The sequence below is a fragment of the Eptesicus fuscus genome, chromosome 2 (genome assembly GCF_027574615.1).
Source record: "Eptesicus fuscus isolate TK198812 chromosome 2, DD_ASM_mEF_20220401, whole genome shotgun sequence".
Taxonomy (NCBI): domain Eukaryota; kingdom Metazoa; phylum Chordata; class Mammalia; order Chiroptera; family Vespertilionidae; genus Eptesicus; species Eptesicus fuscus.
In genome coordinates, this window is record NC_072474.1 from 93,687,364 (window position 1) to 93,706,556 (window position 19,193).

Consider the following 19,193-nt stretch of genomic DNA (forward strand, 5'->3'; position numbering starts at 1 on the left):
GGACTGAAGGGTCCCAGGTTCGATTCCGGTCAAGGGCATGTACCTTGGTTTCGGGCACATCCCCAGTACGGGGTGTGCAAGAGGCAGCTGATCGATGTACTCTGTCATCGATGTTTCTAGCTCTCTATCCCTCTCCCTTCCTCTCTGTAAAAATCAATAAAAAATATATTTAAAAAAAATCTTCAATCGTGCTTAGTGTGACTAGAATTATTTCCTGAATATAGATACAAGAAAGTCTTTGTCCTTTAAAAAGTATGTGAAAGTAACTATTTTTCTACAATTTATTAGGCAGGAGATACTATAGGGATACAGGCACATCTAAGGCATGTTTAAAATTACATAAGAATCCTTTCATATGAACTCATTTCTAATCCTGCCTTTAAGCTTCTCTATGAATATATGGGTGTTTCTAAACTCTAACTCATGCTATTTATCTATGTATTTCATCAACTACTTAAGATATTTAAAAAAATACTTTGCAAATGGAAAAAGCAAAAGAGGAGATAGAGGTTATAATCTTATAAAATTCTATCTGATTGTGGCTTTAAGACAATACTTTTTTTTTTTTTACCTTCTAGGCAACAAAGCTTGAAAAAGTTTTTGATCCAACTCTGTACTTACCCAGATAAGTTAATTTCACTTCTTTTTTGACCATGGCGATCAAAGATTTTTATAATATGGTCAGCTCTAAAAGCAATTAGAACACAAAAATATGACTTGAATGTTTCTTTTATCTCTCTATGCATATAAAAGTTTAGGTGCCATACAAGTGCTTTCAATGTTCTCTCATCATCTATACTAATAAAAGGGTAATATGCTAATTAGACTAGGTGACCAGACATCTTCCAGACGTCCGACTTCCTTCCGGACAGTTAGGGGATGACCAGGCCAGCAGGGTGGCAGTTGGGGGGCAGCCAGGCCAGCAGGGGGCAGTTGGGGGGCAGCCAGGTCGGCAGGGGGGACAGTTGGGGGGCGGCCAGGCCGGCAGGGGGGCAGTTGGGGGAAGACCAGGCTAGTAGGGGGCTAGTTGGGAGGTGACCAGGCCAGCAGGGGGGCAGTTGGGGGGCAATCAGGCAGGCAGGCAGGTGAGCAGTTAGGAGCCACGGTCCCGGATTTCGAGAGGGATGTCAGACTGCTGGTTTAGGCCAGATCAGGATCGGGCCTAAACCAGCAGTCAGACATCCCTGGAGGGGGTCCCTGATTGGAGAGGGTGCAGGCTGGGCTGAGGCCCCTCCCCCCCCCTGCACAAATTTCATGCACCGGGCCTCTAGTAATTTCATAATTTGAATCTAAAAAGTTATTACTGGGGAAAAGGTTCCATGAACTCTGATGTTAATGGAGATAAAGATACTACTTTTCCCACCATATAAACATCTTACAATAACTTCTACTGAATAGATGGGTGATTATGTGGGCATACAACCATTTGGAGTCAAGATACTTTATAAATTCACTGATTTCTTACCCTGTTACTGCAAGGTAGTTTCCTGATGCTTTTTGCCAGGTAAACTGTATTGGTGCACCAAGCCAATTCTTTTCTAGCAGCGAGAAAACACGCTAGAAAAAAAACACACAAAAAATATGATTAAGGGTTAGTCAGAAGAGATGTCAAAGTATGATCATGAAAACAGTAGGATTCAGGATGGTGAAGGCTTATGTTAGAGCTTATCCAAAAGAAGTCAACAGTAGAACAACAAAACGATTAATCAACAAAACAAAAAAACTCACAATCTGGTTAAGTATGGACCTCAATATACAGGGGAGCCCAGCAGGTGTGGCTCAGTGGTTGAGTGGCCACCCAGGAACTAAGAGGTCATGGGTTTGATTCCCAGTCAGGGCATATGCCCAGGGTTGTGGGTTCAATCCCCAGTAGGGGGCGTGCAGGAGGCAGCCAATTGTTGATGTTTCTCTCTCATTGATGTTTCCATCTCTCTATCCCTCTCCTTTCCTCTCTCTAAAAATCAATAAAAACATATTTAAAAAACATATAGGGGAGAGTTTATTATAAAACTTCTTTGCTTTGGAACTTTTTTGAAAATTAACTCTATAAAAATGTTATGTTTCATGTTTTATAGATGTTTAACCCTTTGCACTTGCTTGCTTTTTTCTCGATTCCTTTATTCTACTCGGGATTTAATTTTTTAAATACCCCAGATTTTACAAAGCGCGGCAGTAGAATAAAAAACTGTGGAGTTTCTTTTCATAAAAACTTATTTATTTGGATTTTTTAATATTTCAAATTATTGATACATTCAAAGAGTAATTTTGATCTCGATGCTAACCATGTCGAGTCACACTCGACATCCGAGTGCAAAAGGTTAAGATTAAAAGAACGATATACTTCGTTCAAAATTACTTTCTTCCTTTACCCATCAGTTATATTTACTTCATCATTAAGTGTGTTTAGTTTGGCCATTGGATGGACAATGTATCAATCGAAAAATCATTCTTTTTTTTTTTCACTTAGACAATCTAGAACTGTGGGTATGGAAGCCACAAACCACATGTTGACTTGAAATTTTATTGAGGAGTTGAAATGTGGGTAGACCAAATTTAATGTGCTGTAAATATAAAATGCATATTGGATTTTAAAGATTATGAAAAAGAATGCAAACCATCTCATTGATAATATTTGTATGATTACATGTTGAAATAATATTTTGGATCTACTGGATAAAATATATCATTAAAATTAATTTTATCTGTTTTAAAAATATTTTAATGTAGCTACTAAAATTTTTAAATTATATTGGCTCACACATTTATATCAAACAGTGCTGATCAGAACATCTAGGAATATAGAACATGAGTGAAAAAATTTAGATTTTAATATTAGGTTAAACTACAGATTAAACAATGATGCCCATATGTAGGCATATGAAGTTTACATACTACTACAGGTGGCTTAATATTCAGTGTGACGATGCTTCCAGTGCTCAAAATTACCCACTTATCAATAGGCATTTTGTATGTTAAAGAGATGAAATCCATCTCAACTGAAAACAGAGGTGGGAAAAATCACAGGTATATCCAATTTTGTGGAGCATGAAGACATCTTTAAAGAAAAAAAAAAGAGTATAAAAGCATCTTATTTTTGCAATTTTGTGACTACATTTCCCTGGAACCCCTTCCTGCTAGTGAACTTGAATTTCATTAAGCTTCATTGGTAGAGCAGTGGAAATGGTGCTCACTTCACAACCGGAAAACCAAAACTTAAGTTTTGCTTTTTACATTAGCTCTACGTAGGGCTTAAAGTCGCTTAAATTGCCTCAAACACAGAATTCTCAACTTTCAACCAGGAATAATAACTCTTCCCTCCAGATTCTTCATAATTGTGAAGAGCTTTAGAAATGTGAGTTATGATGACTGGCCTGTCAATTCCAATCTGCACACTAATAATCACGAGGAAGCCTAAGGACGTATAAAATAATTTTTTAATCGAGCTTTCCATCTCTTTGCCGGGTCAGGGCGGGGCGGGGCGGGTGCTGTGGGGAAGCGGAAAGGTGAAGGGGCTGCAGCCAGGGGCCCAGGAGTGGGGTTCGCGAGAAGCCCAAGCCTGGGAACCGTGCCTGCAGAGCACGACGCTCTGGAGCGTGTACACCTGCGTGTGCAGATTTCTCCGCGAATGCTGTTTACTCGCCACCAGGTGACCTATACATAGGACCAAATCACAGGCAACACGCTTCGAGATTGCGCCTTCGGGGGCTCTTCACTCTGTTGAAGGAGCTGGTTAGTGGCACAGCTTGCCAGGGGGGTCGCTCCAAGAGATGAGGCAGCTCGTGACAGGCGAACGAGTCCCTTTCACCGTGGCCCTGCAAACACAGTCCCAGGACTCGTTCCTTCCGCGCAGCGAAGTTTGGGCTCTCTTCTGACCCCGTCTGCTCATTTCCGGCCGGACCGGGGTGCCCCCGTCCCTCACCGCTTCAACTCCGGTAGCGACCCCAGAAATGAGAGGCCTCCCTCTCTGCTTTCTCCTCTACTTTCTTCCCTTTCCCCTCGCTCCTTCAACTGCGCCCCCATCCTCTCCCTCCCTGCCCGCCCCCTTCCCCACTCCACGCACTCGGGAGAGGGGGTGTCCCTATTCTCAAAGCCACGCTCCTCAGGCTGAGGGAAGGGCCAGTGGTCCGCTCTTCCCGCCCCCAGGGTTTGTAAGTTACTTACCTTCATCTCCAGACTGGCGCGGCCGCGCGACTGCGCAGGCGCACCTGGTCTCCTCCAAGTAGGCTACCGCGTTCCCGTCACCCAGGAGACCAGGCGAGCAGTGGCCAATCAGCGAGCACCAGCTGAAGGGCGGTGCTCCGCGGAGGAGAGCCGGAGACGTGGACGGGATCACGTGACGCCAGGATGGCAGGGCCCGGAGGAGTTGAGCGTCGCGAGACCTTTCAGCGCCCGGGTTTCCTGGCTGGGCAGTGATTGGATGGGGTCTGGACACTCGCCCGGGGGAGGCGGGCTCTGTGAGCCGTGTGTAAATTTCGGTCCCCGACTCACGTGAAGCCCGGGGCACCGAGAAAGGCGCGGGATGCTGGGTGGGAGGAGGTGGGGACTGGCTCTTGGGGCAAACACTCTTCCACAGTCCATGTAAAGAGGGCTTGGATGTGCGAGCCTAGGTGTCACCTTCCCCTCACCCCCATGTTTCTGGGCTAGAAAGGAGAAGATGTGAGAGGTAGTTTATTCCAAGGCCTTAATAGGCCAACTAAATGAGCCAGCGAAAGTGGGCGGGCAGAATGAGCTCTTAAGAAACAGTTTAAGTGCTATGGAAAGTCGGATTTAAAACAGTTTACAGAAAACCGTATTTAAAAAATACATGATCACATTGCCCGCCTCACAGGTGTGGCTCAGTGGTTGAGCACTGACCTATGAACCAGGAGGTCACAGTTCATTCTGGTCAGGGCACAGGCTGGATGGCGGGCTCCACCCCCAGCAGGGGGCGTGCAGGAGGCAGCCGATAGATGATTCTCACCACTGATGTTTCTCTCCCTCTCCCTTCCTCTCTGAAAGAAATGAAAATATGTTTTAAAAAATACATGATCACATTAATAGGTACAGAAAAAAAAGCACTTGACAAAATTCCATACCCTTAAAAAGTCAACACACATTCATGATAAAACTAAACTAGGAGTGGAAAGTAACCTCTTTAAAGTGAGGAAGATCATCTGAAAAAAAAACATATAGCTAACATCATACTTCATGGTGAAAGACTGAATGCCTTCCCCTAAACTTGGGGGGGAAAGTTCCCTGATCCATGAATGCGATTTACCTTTACATCTATTTTCTTTTTTAATTTCTTTAAACAATTTTGTAATTTTCAGTGTACAAAATTTTCTTTCTTTCATTAAATTTATTCTTATGTATTTTATTTTTGATGCTATTATACATAGAATTTTTAAATTTTTTCACTTTTGTTTATTTCTAGTGTAGAAAAATGGAATTGATTTTTGTATATTGATCTTGTACCCTGAAAACTTGCTCAACGCATTGATTTTTCTTTTTAGTGGATTTCTTAGAATTTTCTATGGTCAATTTTACTAGTTTCACTCATTCCTCTCCAATCTGGATGGTCTTATTTCCTTTTCTTGGCTAGTGTGGACATCCTTTTAGGAATGCTAGAACTTACTGATAGGTTGTACGCATTCTCTTATTGTATTATAAAATTGCGCTGTTGTCTTTTCATTTTTTAATGTTCATTTTTACCTCAACTGTGATGAAAATTACATAATAGGGTCCATTTAATGTGCATTCAAGAAATTGGCTGAGAAACTTTTCAGGCATGGGAACATAACTTTTCTCATTAACCTAATAATTAAAGCTGGCAGGTAATGGTCATTGCATATTTAACACTTAAATATGAGTATTGAGCACCACATTTGGATTTTTCAAATGATTTTACTTTTCTGCATTGCTTCATGTGTTTATATATTTAAATGTTTTTCCATTGTAAAATATTACTCTTGTAAGTACTGCATGGTGTAATAGTGAATTAAACTCCCAGTTTAAACCCAGTTCATGGCATTCACTAGTTCTTTGACCTTTAGCCAATTCCCTCCTCTGAATCTGTACACCCAGATCTAAAGTGGGAATAACAGCCCTATCGAGAGCCTATTACAGATGCAACAGTGAATAAAATGTTAATTGCTTCAGGGGATACAAAAATATATCCAAGTATATGCCCTTAAGGAACTAACATTCTTTGCCCATCTTTGTTTGATAGTCTATTATCATGTAAGATTTTAGTCTCCCCACTGTTTTGCTTGGTGTCTTATTGATCAGAAAGTTTGAGGTAAATTAATTCTCAGTTGGATGAACTCACTTCCCCAGTCCTTGTCTGCAGTTTTGCTCCCGAGTCTCTGATACAGAATCAGACAGGTAAGTAGGTCAGCCTTTGCTAGACTTACTACGTAGCATTTTATTTCTCTGAAGCTCTCACACAGCACAACTGTTCTTGTCACTAACAGAGACAGCTCTTGAAGTGACGGCTTCTCTAACCTCCTCGCTCCAGCTACCACTAAGCAAGGACCACTTTCCTTCCACAGAATTCACTTATGTCTCTTCTGAACTGCTCCGTTTATCACGTAGATTTGTGAAGCTGCATAACTTTAAAGAAATAAAACTGAAAGCAACACATGAACAAATGAGACAAACAAGCAAACAGCATGGTGGTTACCAGAGGGAAGAGGGTGGGGGTAGTGAAAGGTAAAGAGGGTCAAATAGATGGTGACAGAAGATTTGACTTTAGGGGGGCACACAATGCAATAAGTATGCAGATGATGCATCATGGAATGGTACACTTGAAACCTATGTAATTGTATTAACCAATGTCACCCCAGTAAATTTAACTTAAAAAGAAAATGTTGAATATACAAAAATTTTTGATTCTCCTTAATTACAAGTATAATGTTTTTACTATCTTAAAAAGTAACAAAAGACTTTTTATGAGTAGTAGCCACTCAGAAAAATATTAATAATCTGGTTTTGAAACAGTGTTGTCACGCCATCACTTACAGCATAACCCAATAGTCATTGAGCCATTGTGTGGCTTCCCAACTTATAGTACTTTTAAGGCACAAATATCACATAAATAATAGTCACTCTTGCCCTAACTGGTTTGGCTCAGTGGATAGAGCGTCGGCCTGCGGACTGAAAGATCCTGGGTTCGATTCCAGTCAAGGGCATGTACCTTGGTTGCAGGCACATCCCCTGTGGGAGGTGTGCGAGGCAGCTGATCAATGTTTCTCTCCCATCGATGTTTCTAACTCTCTATCCCTCTCCCTTTCTCTCTGTAAAAAATCAATAAAATATATTTAAAAAATAATAATAGTCACTCTCTAATATAAAGCTACTTTAAAATACTTCAATTAAATATAATTGTTTGTTACCCACAAAGAAATGTCATCAAATGGACCCACCTTTAGCCTGGGTATAGACTGAGGGCCCTGAACATGGTTCCTCAGCTTCCCTGACTTTACTTTCTAGATGCACCTCATTAGCTCAAAGGAAATAACTACTCAGGACTGGGTAACATAGGGTGTCAGTCAAGGCTAGTCATGACACTAATATCCCTATCAATCAATACAAGGTGTCAGACTTGTTCAGGCCCACTAGATAAAAAATAGACATACCAGTCCTTTCTGAGGCCTTACAAATAAGGGTGTCTGATGGGGGAGTTGGAGCATTATTATACCAGGTGTACCGGTTCATAATGCGGATTTTGTAATCAAAGAAAACACAATAATTTCAAAAGAAACATCAAAAGTGCTTTTTAAAAAAATATATATATTTTATTGATTTTTTACAGAGAGGAAAGGAGAGGGTTAGAGAGTTAGAAACATCAATGAGAGAGAAACATCGATCAGCTGCCTCTTGCATACCCCCTACTGGGGATGTGCCCGCAAACCAAGGTACATGCCCTTGACTGGAATAGAACCTGGGACCATTCAGTCCGAAGGCCGACACTCTATTCACTGAGCCAAACCATTTAGGTGCAAAAGTGCTTTATTCAAAGTAATGTCCATCGCTAGCTACAAATTTCCCCCATCTTTCAGGTAATTTGTGGATACCGTCCCAATAGAACTTTGCTTGTTTTGAGGCACACCATTCAGAGACCCAATTTTCCACTTCTTTGTACGTTTTGAAGTGCTGCTCAGAAAGTGCGTGTGCCATCAATCAGAACAAGTGGTAATCTGAAGGAGCAAGGTCTGGTGAATACAACGGGTGGGTTAATACTTCCCAGGCAAGATCTTTTAACGTGTCTTTAACTGGTTTTGAAGTGTGTGATGATGCGTTATCATGAAGCAAAATTACTTTGCCATGTCTTCTGGCACATTCTGGTCATTTCACGATCAAAGCGTGGTTCAAACTGATTATTTGTTGTCGGTAGCAATCAGTATTAATGGTTTCACCTGGTTTTAGAAGCTCATAATACACCACACCTTCCTGATCCCACCAAACACAGAGCATTGTCTTCTTTCCAAAGCAATTTGGCCTTGCAGTTGATGTTGATGGTTGACCTGGACCAACCCATGATTTTGTGCATTTGGGATTCTCAAAATAAATCCACTTTTCATCACCAGTCACAATTCAATGCAAAAAAGACTTTCTTTCGTGCCGTTGAAGCAACATTTTACTGATGACTTTTCAGTTTTCCATTTGTCTTTCATTCAGTTGATGTGGCACCCATTTTCCTCCCTTGAAAATCTTTCCCATTGCTTGTAAATGATCAGAAATTGTTTGCTGAGCAACGTTTAATCTTTCTGCAAGTTGTTTTTGAGTTTGACACGCATCTTTATCCAATAATGCTTGTAATTGTTCGTCTTCAAACTTTTTTGGTTGACCTGTACGTTCTTTGTCTTTCACATCGAAATCATCACTTTTAAAGCATTTAAACCAGCGTTCACAAGTATCTTGAGATGGAGCAAGTTCACCATAAGCTTCCCGAAGTATACAATAACTTTCAGCAGCACTTTTCTTCAAAATAAAGTGATGAATTAAAACTTCCCACAAATGCTCTTTTTTTTGGGCACAAAATTCAACATTTTTAAGCGTAAAAATATCTATGATGTTAACACCTTCACAAAATTTGACATATGAAGTTTTGAAGCTTGCTGTCAATACAACAAAATAGCATACATATCAAATCACATATATATCAATATATGTGTAACTCCATCTATTGAAAAAAAATCCTCATTATTAACCGGTATACCTGGTAAAAATAAAGGTATTTGAGATCCAGAAAGATGAAATGCTAAAAGCAGGCTTAGACTTTTCGTGGCATTTAATTTATTTTACTCTAATTAAAAAATAAAATAGAATAAAAATATTCCATATCAATTAATAATCTAGTCACAGTAAAATTACATATCATTTTACTGAATATATGTTCCTGAGTAAGAGTTGAAATATTGGCAACAATTCCAAACACAAAAAAAATCTAACTTGACTTTCAGCAAACATTTATGGAGTGTTGTATACCAGGCCTTGGGGAAGAGCTCCAAATCAAACTTGCCCCTTATGGTTTCCATTGTGTTTATCACTCTCTTTTTAGACTAGATTTAAGATCTAAAGAGACCTTCTGTCAGACTTTTAAATTTATTTAATTGCAAATCACATTTTAAAAAATTGTTGTTGGGATGCCTATACATGCAGTTTTAATCATTATACATATAACTAGAGGCCCGGTGCATGAAATTCATGCACGGGGGGGCGGGGTGTGTGTGTCCCTCAGCCCAGCCTGCACCCTCTCCAATCTGGGACCCCTCGAGGGATGTCCGACAGGCAGTTGGACATCCCTCTCACAATCCAGGACTGCTGGCTCCAAACTGCTCGCCTGCCTGATTGCCTGATTGCCCCTAATCACTTCTGCTTGCCAGCCTGATCACCCCCTAACCACTCCCCTGCCAGCCTGATTGATGCCTACTGCTCCCCTGCAGGCCTGGTTGCCCCTAACTGTCCTCCCCTACAGGCCTGGTCATCCCAACTGCCCTCCCCTGCAGGCCTGTTGCCCCTAACGGCCCTCCCCTGCAGGCCTGGTCACCCCAAATGCCCTCTCCTGCAGGCCTGGTCTCCCCCAACTGCCCTCCCATGCCGGCCATCTTGTGTGTTGGAATGATGGTTAATTTGCATATTACCTCTTTATTATATAGGATGCTTACTGTTATGACATTTAAATAACAATTTGTAATGTACCTAATACAATTGTAAAATATCCATAAAATTTATCATAAGTGACATTTAGTATGTTCTCCATGTTATATAACCATCACCACTAATTAGTTCCAGAATGTTTTCATCACCCCAAAAGGGAACTCCTTACTTATTTAGTAGTCATTCCACTTTGCCTCTTCCTCCAAGTTGTTCAGCACCACTTGTTGAAGAGACAATTCTTTGTCCATTGAATGGTCTTGGTACCCTTGTTAGAATCAATTGACTATAGAGTATTTCTGGATTTTCTATTTTATGCTACTGGCCTATGTGTTTATCTTTATATCAGCACCACACTGTTTTGATTACTGTAGCTTTGTAACAAATTTTGAAATCAGGAAATGTGACTCTTTCAATTTTGTTCTTTTTCAAGATTGTTTTGGCTCTTTTGAGTCCCTTAAATTCCATATGAATTTTAGCATCAGCTTTTCCAATTTCTTAAAAAAAAAAAAAAGGCCATTAGGTTTTTTGATAGGGATTGCACTGCTGTAGATTAATTAGGGGAGTATTGCCATCTTAACATCACAAACATGAGATGTCTTTCCATTCATTTATTTAGATCTTCTTTATTTTCTTTCAGCAATGTTTTATACTTTTCAGTGTATAAGCCTTGCACCTCCTTGGTTGAATTTATTCCCAAGTATTTTGTTCTTTTTGATGCTATTGTAAATAAAATTACTTTCTTCTCAGAATTTTTTTTTTGCCAGTGTATAAAAATCAACTGACATTTGTGTGTTGATCCTGTATCTTGCAAAGCATTACTGTATTAGTTCTCACAGTTTTTTGTTTTTGGTGTGGATTCTTGATGATTTTTATTTTACAGGATCATAACTGCCAATAGAGATAGTTTTACTTCTTCCTTTCTAATTGGGGTTTCCTTGATTTTTCTTTCCTAATTGCTCTGGCTAGAACTTCTGGTACAATGTTGACTAATAGTGGTGAAAGTGAGCATTTTTCTGATTGTAGAGGAGAAGCTTTCAATCTTTTACCATATTGCTGGGTGTGGGTTTTTCATGAATGCCTTTAAAAAAATTGATTTTAGAGAGAGAGAGAGGAAGGAAGAGGGAGAAACATTGATGTGAGAGAGAAATGTCAATTGGTTGGTTACTTCCCGTACACACCCAGACCAGGGATTGAACCTGCAACTTGGGTATATGCCCTGACCAGGGAATGGAACCTGTGACCTTCTGGTGTACAGAATGTGTACAGGACCATGCTCCAACCAACTGAGCCACACTGGCCAGGACTCATTAATGCCTTTTAACAGGTTGAGGAAATTCATTCTCTTTCTAGTTTGCTGAGTTTTTACCATGAAAGGGTGCTAAATTTTATCAAATGCATTTTCTTACCTATTGAGATGATGCCATTTTCCTATTTTTAATTTTTATTTATTTTATTTTTTTCTTTATTGATTAAGGTATTACATATGTGTTCTTACCCCCCCATTACCCCCCTCCCCCACTCATGCTCTCACCCCCCTGGTGTCTGTGTCCATTGGTTAGGCTTATATGCATGCATACAAGTACTTTGGTTGATCTCTCCTCCTTACCCCTCCCCTCCCCTATTTTCCCTCTGAGGTTTGATGGTCTGATTGATGCTTCTCTGTCTCTGAATCTGTTTTTGCTCATCAGTTTACATTGTTTATTATATTCCACAAATTAATAGAATGAAGGGAGCAACAGCTAAAAAAACCTAAGTCAGTAATATGAAAATAAAGCTCTAATAACAAAGAGCTTTGTTACTAGAGGCCCAGTGCATGAATTTGTGCATGGGTGGGGTCCAGCCAGCCCCGCCCCAATTTGGGTGGATTGGGACTGGGCCTGTTGGGAAGAGGAGATGGTGGGAGGTTGGCTGGCTAGCCAGCCCTGATCCGTGCCCAATCAGGGCTGGGCCCGCTGAGGGGAGGGGCTATGGGTGATTGGCCGGTGTGTCCCGCCCCTAATTTGGGTTAGGGGGCCGATTGAGAGAAGGGGCTGTGGGCGGTGGGCCGGCTGACCCCTCCCCCGAATGGGGTGGGTTGTGCCGATCAGGGGCCAGCTGCCTGGAGGAGGGGCCATGGGTGGTTGGCCAGCTGGCCCTGTTCCTGATTGGGATTGGGGGGGGTGGGTGCTGATCTGGGGTGGGGCTGGGCGGGGGGGAAGGGCTGCAGGAGGTTGGCTGGCTTGCCCTGCCCCCTCTTGGGGTGGGGGTGGCAATTAGAGGCGGGGATGGCTGGGAGAGGGGCTGCTGGCCTAGCGTGGTAGGGCGGGCAGATCAGGGGTGGGGCTGGCCAGGGGGAAGGCATTTGGGTGGGGGCCTGCCCCTGATCAGACTCTCCCACCCAGATCAGGGGTGGGGCTGGCCGGATAGGGGCGGGGGAGGAAGGGCGAGTGGGGGGGTGTTTGGCTGGCGGCCCACCCCTGATTGGGGTGGGGGGGGGGGCCGCAGGAGGTTGGCCGGCCAGCCCCACCCCCTGATTGGGCCAGTTTGCTGGCCATAGTGGGTGTCATAGTAACCGGTTGTTCCGGTGTTCCAGTCGCTGGCTTTTTATATACAGTATATAGATTACTGTCCTTGCTGTTCCCTTCATTCTATTAATGTGGTATATTACACTGATTGATTTTTGTATGTTGAACCATCCCTGTATTCCTGAAATAAATTTTAGTTTGTCATGGTGTATAATCTGTCTTTGTCTGGTTTGGAAGCAAGGTAATGCTGGTCTTATAGAATAAATTAGGAAGTGTTACTTCCTCTTTTTTTTTTTTTTAAGAATTTAAGAAGAATTGGTGTCAATATTTTAGATGTTTGATAGATTTCACTGGTGAACCCATTTGGTTCTGTACTTTCTTTGTTGGGAGATTTTTTTTATTATTGACCCAATCTCTTTAATTGTTATAGGTCTGCTTAGATTTTTTAAATTTCTTCATTCAGTTTTGGTAATTTGTTCATTTCTAGGAATTTGCCTATTTCATATAGAGTATCTAATTTGTTGGCAATAAAGCTTATTTTTTATGAATAAATTTATTTGTGGTTCAGTCATCCAAAATACAATGCAATTTATCTAATATTTATAAAACTTGAAATGTCATGCTTTCTTACATTTACTTTTCTAAAGCAAAATGTATACAAAATTCCATAAGATATTTAAGCAAAATCTCTCCCCAATACTCAGGAACCAAAATTTTCTGATAGGAATATTACTGGTATAAACTTTATTTCTAAAAAGCATAAACTTCATTTGTCTTTTTACTAAAATGAATGCTTCCCCACATAAAATGAAGCCTGTCTTTTTCTACCTAGAAGCAGGAATGATAGAGTGTGGACTCCTGAGCCAGACTGCCTGCATTAAAACCCTGCTCTGCCACTTACTTGCTATATATAATCTTGGGGTTAACCTCTCCAATTATGTTTCCTCCTCTGTAAAGAGAATAGAACCTACTTCACAGTGCATTCAAGCATGCAAAAACTAGGTCCCCAGTCCATAATAAGCATTCAATAATTATTAGCAAATATTATTTTTCATATGGTGGTCATTAATTGGGGTTAAAACAAAGAGCAGCTAGACATCTCAATGGAGAGACTAAAAGTAAAGTCAAGGCAGCAATGTTGGATGAAGGATATAAGGAAGAGCCATATTTTCCTCTAGATTTATAAGACCCTAGACTGGAAGAAGGAGTGTTTGGCAAATGTTCTGTCATTAGAAAAGAAATGGTTCTCTTTATTAGTATCCAGGAGAGCAGGTTCTATTGACTACAAAACTGCATCAGAGAGGCCCTCTAGGGGGACAGAAAATCAAAGGAACTGTTCCAGTGACTCCGTAAAAGAAAGGAAGGCCCCCAGAGAGGGACATGGGTCTGGCTCCACTGCGGGCACAGGGAACCAGAGAGTGGATAACAGTGTTGTAAGGAATGACCACAAGTACACGTACAAGTGCTTCCTTTCAAATCACAGGCCTAAGCCTCCACGAGAAGGGATATGTACTGATATGTTTCTGCTTTTGAAACTTTTGTTTCTTTTACCTTTTCCTCTTCCCTCGCTTCCTCTAAATATATAAATATACTCCACAGCTGACCCTCCTTGTCAGGAAAATAATTGAATTCATATTCATAATATAATAAATTTATGAAATATTAATGTATTTGTCACTACCACTATTATTTTCTTAGCAGCCACAAAAGTGAAATAATTACAGGATTTGTTTGGGGAAACAGAAGTACTCAGTTCCTTGGTTTCTAGAAACAATGTGGAATCATTGCATGAGCATTCAAAATAGCTAAAAAAAAGTTTAATAAAGAAAGCAACTGAAATAAAGGTTACCCTGATATAAAATGCAAAAACACATTAACCACAACATTGTATTTTAAAATATGGACATTTAGATTATACTCATTTATATTAGGATATAAATTAATGACTTATACCTTAAAGGATTTATCATAAAATGTTACTGCCCAGTGCATTTTTGCAAACAATAAGCAATTCACTGAGAGTATTAACATCCACATATGTAATTAGAGTTTACAAATGTACAAAACTTTGGGTAATAAACACTTTAAACTTATTTTTCAAACATTCAATAGTCCCATTCCCCCCAAACTGATTACAAAGAAGCACAACGGGATAAAAACATCTTTTATAAAAGAAAACAAATTCATATAATTAAATACTTGTTAGGTGAAAGAACATTAAAGGTTATATAACATTTCTGTTCTCTACATAAATTTGCATATCTTAAATTTAATGCAGAACACCATGTTTCAATTCCAATCTGAGAATATCGTAACATGTACTTCTTGGTGAATCTAAATATAATAGGATGAATATTTAAGTATATTCCAACGATCATATCAAGTTTTTATTTGGTCATTATTACTTTAACTTTTTAATGTTTTTTTTTATTTTAGAAATAAAATCCATAACCAAAGCACATATATTACAGCTATTTCTGAAACAAACAAACAAACAAAACACTAAATAGCATACTCTTTAGTATATCATTAAAAGAGTGGTTATGTTTAAACAAGGAAACGAATAAAAATTACTACAACTCATGTATGATAAAGTTACAACGAAAAAGGTTACAAATTTTATCTGGTTTATTTGCACTGTAATAAAAGAAATCTGGATAATGTGAATAAAATGTGCTTGATTATTAAGAAATGAAATTTCCAATTAACACTGGGCCGTGTTTAGGAGCAGTGTGTTTGTTCTTGTATTTTATATGAGGAACATATGTTCATAACCTACCAGTTATACTTTTGATTTACTAAGAAATGAAAGTATATGATTCTGGTTCATCCTCCTTTTTTAAAAATATCTTCACTTTGAGATCAGGCACTTTGTGCCCAGGAATGTGGCATTGCAAATTTCCTAAAAATGTATCCATTCATAGTAGGATAAATGTACCAAATTCATAAAAGAGGATATCTTCATTTAGAAACCAAAGCACTAAATTATAATTTTACAGTCACAACGCAAGCCCCAGCTCTTCCTAGGCACAATGGGGCAACCTGAAAAGAAACAAAAAGACACATGTTTTGGTTTTGTAGGTAAAAATGTTGATAATATTAGACTAGTTGGTGAAACATGGAAATAGTCCACACCCCTTGGCAAAAGGCTGCTGTCCCAGGCCTACCGCTGGCCTGGTTCCTCCCCCCAAAACCCCCTCCTGATGTGAAACTTTCGTAGACATCCCACATCACTTGGGTACATCACATGATTATGTATTATTCACTTCCCTTTAAAGGTGATTTTTTCTTTTATTAATTGAGATATAGTTGACATATAACATTATATTAGTTGCAGGTGTACAACATAATGATTCAATATTTATATACATATTGTGAAAGATGTTTTATAACTGAGAAATTTTCTACATGAAGTAAGATGTTTTGGGCAAAATGGTGTACAATATGGATGTGAGGAAATGCTGATATTGTGAGAAAATGCTGAATACTTAAAAGCAACTTTATGACCAATATGGAGAAAATATCAAGTATTATCTAGAGGGGCCCTGTAGGAGAAGGATTATCTCAGAGAATACACAAAATACACTGCATGCCTGGGATCTGCTTACTCCAGAAAAAAACAGTAACTTCCCACATAATGACTGCTTTCTCTATGCATGGCTGAAAAGTCTAAACCCATTCTACTGATTTTCATTCAACTCCCTAGTAGTGGAAACAAACCTGATGAATGAACTCTGTGACAGTAGATAGAAGTGTGAGTGCTAGGTGAAGGAATATAAACTGCTTACAGATAAGGAACAGCTCTTACATTTTTCACTTATTGTCCTTTTAAAAAATGTTTTTATTTTATTATTATTATTTTTTGTTTTTATTGATTTTAGAGAGAGAGGAAGGAAAAGGGACAGATAGAAACATCAATGAGAGAGAAACATTGATTGGCTGCCTCCTGCATACCTACCACAGGAGATCGAGCCCACAACTTGGGCATGTGCCCTGACCAGGAATCGAACTAGCAACCTCTTGGTGCATGGGTTGATGCTCAATCAATGAGCCACACCAGCCAGGCTGTCTTTTTTTTTTAATGTATCCTAAACACTAGAAAATTAATAGTGGAAACAAAAATGTGGAAAGAATAGTTGTCAAAGAACGACTTTGAGAATAGTAAGAATCTATGCATTTGACCTAAGAAAAATAAAACGTTAGCATTTGGGAAAGAGTGACTAATATAAAGAACTAATATAAAGTGTTTGTATCACTTAGTGTATTTTAAGAACACAACAGACTTCAATTGTAAGAGAATTCTCAGTTATTCTCCATCTGAATCAGTTGTTTTGATCACTGTTATATCTCCTTGAGCAAATAATCTATTTTAAAACCATATCCACTTACAGTATTCTAGGAGTGACTTCTAAGTCATTAAAATCAAAGCATCTGTTTGTAATTAGCAGTTTTTCTCAAAACAACCAATACACTAAATCTCTACACTGTGAATGGTACATGTTGTCATGACAACCAGCTAGCAAGTTTAGCTTAGAGAATTTATTAAATACAATGCAGGCACCTCCTGCTTTGGGTCAAGGCTGATGACAGCTTAAGATTTTGTAAGCTCATTTCATTCCCTGTACAAATGTCTTCTCGTCCATTTGTTGGAACACTGAATGAAACATTTATTTTTCAGATACTATGGTTATAAGTTCACACCTAGGTGCTGTGAAATAGTGATAGAGGAGGCGTGCATATAAAATAGCTATGTGATCATAGATTATTAATTTTGATACAGAATGACTCAGCATAAGGTATTAATTATCTGCAGTAATAAGCCTCAAATGCTGGCCAATAGATTTCCTTATAACTGGCCCAAGGGTTTAAATCAAATATGTTTCAGAGAAAATGATAGATGCTCCCTTCCCCCAACTGATGGAGTATGACGTAACCTGCACCTGCAGCCTGGACATTCCTGAGCACCTAACCAGGCACCTTATATGGACTAGACATTGAACCACCAACCAGCACCTGCCAAATACCCTAAGCCCTCGATTCCTAAGTACCTAAGTGCCTAATCATGTGCCTTATATGAAACCACCAATCAGTGCTTGCCGAGTACCCTAAGCCCCATCCCTTCCTGTTCCTCCCCTCAAAAGGTGTATTCACCTCTGCACGTGCTGCTACTCTCCCCTTGTGAGACAGCCGGCAGGGTCCTTCTCCTCCAATAAAGCCTGTTCCTGGTTTTTGGCCTCTGTCTCATTCTTCTATCCCATTTTGGGTTTCATGGTTATCATTCACACTACTTCTGCCAAGGCGGAAGGCTGATGGGAGGTAATCACGTAATTTCCAATGAAATCCTGTAGCTCTAACTCAAGCCTTCACTTCTGCCCGAACCCAACTTATCCTGTCCCCATCTACTGCCAGGTGAACTTTTTATTATTGTATCACTCCCTTGGTTAAAAGTCTCCACTGACTTCTCATGCCCAAACTCTTCTCAACCAGCCACACTTCCTCAATAGAGTCCACATATTTCTTCATGGACCTCCATCCTGACCCCAACCTTCCTCTCCAATAAGAACTCCTATTCTTCTCAACCAGCCACACTTCCTCAATAGAGCCCACATATTTCTGTTTGGTGACATTTCTTTCATGTTTTCTCACACAATTTCCTCTTCCTTTCTACTTTCTGAGTTGGATCCATTAAGGTTTAGCTTAAATTCAACTTCTTTCTCACTGAAGCCCTCTCAACAACCATTTTCTTTTTTCTCTTTGGTTTTCTATAACTACTCACTGCCTATACCATGGGACTCTTCATATCACCGCTCTACATTGTGGGCTGTTCTTACACTTGCAGACCTTACCTACCTAAGTAGTTAAGTTCTATGACAGTCTGATTCTCATAAGTTTTGTTTTCTTAACAGTACTTATCATTGCTTCTTGTAAAAAAACTTTGGCTCAATTAAACATATGAATGTCTTTTATGTACCAGATACTGAATTGGGGCACAAAATTCCTGATTCTGTTCTTGGTGATGATGAAAAAAAAGATCTCAAAAGACCATTCCTGGAAGTGCTAGGCTCTCCCAGAAACAGACACGTTTGGAACTCTTGCTATAATTTGCAGGTCAAGTGTCTTACTTGTTCATGTCATTTAGGATTACCATCTTAACTAATTAGGTTATGACCAGCCATTTGATCTGCTCCCAAATGTCAGTGGCTTGAGTATTTAAAAATTATTGGTCATGTATGGGTAAGCGGCTCAGATTTTTCCAACTACCCTCTTTGTTTTCCACAATCTCCCCTCCCTTTCTCTTTCTCTTAGCCTGATTGTGGTACTGTCAGCTCTAGCAATGCTAGAACATCTCACCAATTCCCAGCAAGCAAATGGTGGCATACCAACTAACAATAATTTGTCTGAGTAGTATTAACTTACACTTTAAAGGTAATTTTGGATTTTAATTATGTTATAAAATTAATGAGTCCCTCTTGTTTTTTATATTTAATTAAGTGACGACTTTATCATGTTCAGGCTATATATTTTGATACTCTTTTGTCTGGGGATCAT

At 39.7% G+C, this 19,193-nt stretch overlaps 2 protein-coding genes across 5 annotated transcripts in view; both read right to left on the reverse strand.

Moving 5' to 3' along the window:
- The window catches only part of WDR19 (WD repeat domain 19), a 71,800-nt gene extending 67,633 nt beyond the window's left edge, over positions 1–4,167 (reverse strand). Inside the window, exons 1-3 of the mRNA XM_028143671.2 lie at positions 4,162–4,167; positions 1,466–1,557; positions 622–687 (exon numbers count right to left, since the gene is read on the reverse strand). Coding sequence (XP_027999472.2) covers positions 622–687; positions 1,466–1,557; positions 4,162–4,167 — 164 coding nt within the window. The remainder of the gene's footprint in view (positions 1–621; positions 688–1,465; positions 1,558–4,161) is intronic.
- Positions 4,168–14,446: 10,279 nt separating this feature from the next.
- Positions 14,447–19,193, reverse strand: part of KLHL5 (kelch like family member 5) — an 82,556-nt gene continuing 77,809 nt past the window's right edge. For all 4 annotated transcript variants that reach the window (XM_054729512.1, XM_054729501.1, XM_028143670.2 and 1 more), the window contains one exon: positions 14,447–15,686. In XM_054729512.1, coding sequence (XP_054585487.1) covers positions 15,630–15,686 — 57 coding nt within the window. In that variant the 3' untranslated portion in view covers positions 14,447–15,629. The remainder of the gene's footprint in view (positions 15,687–19,193) is intronic.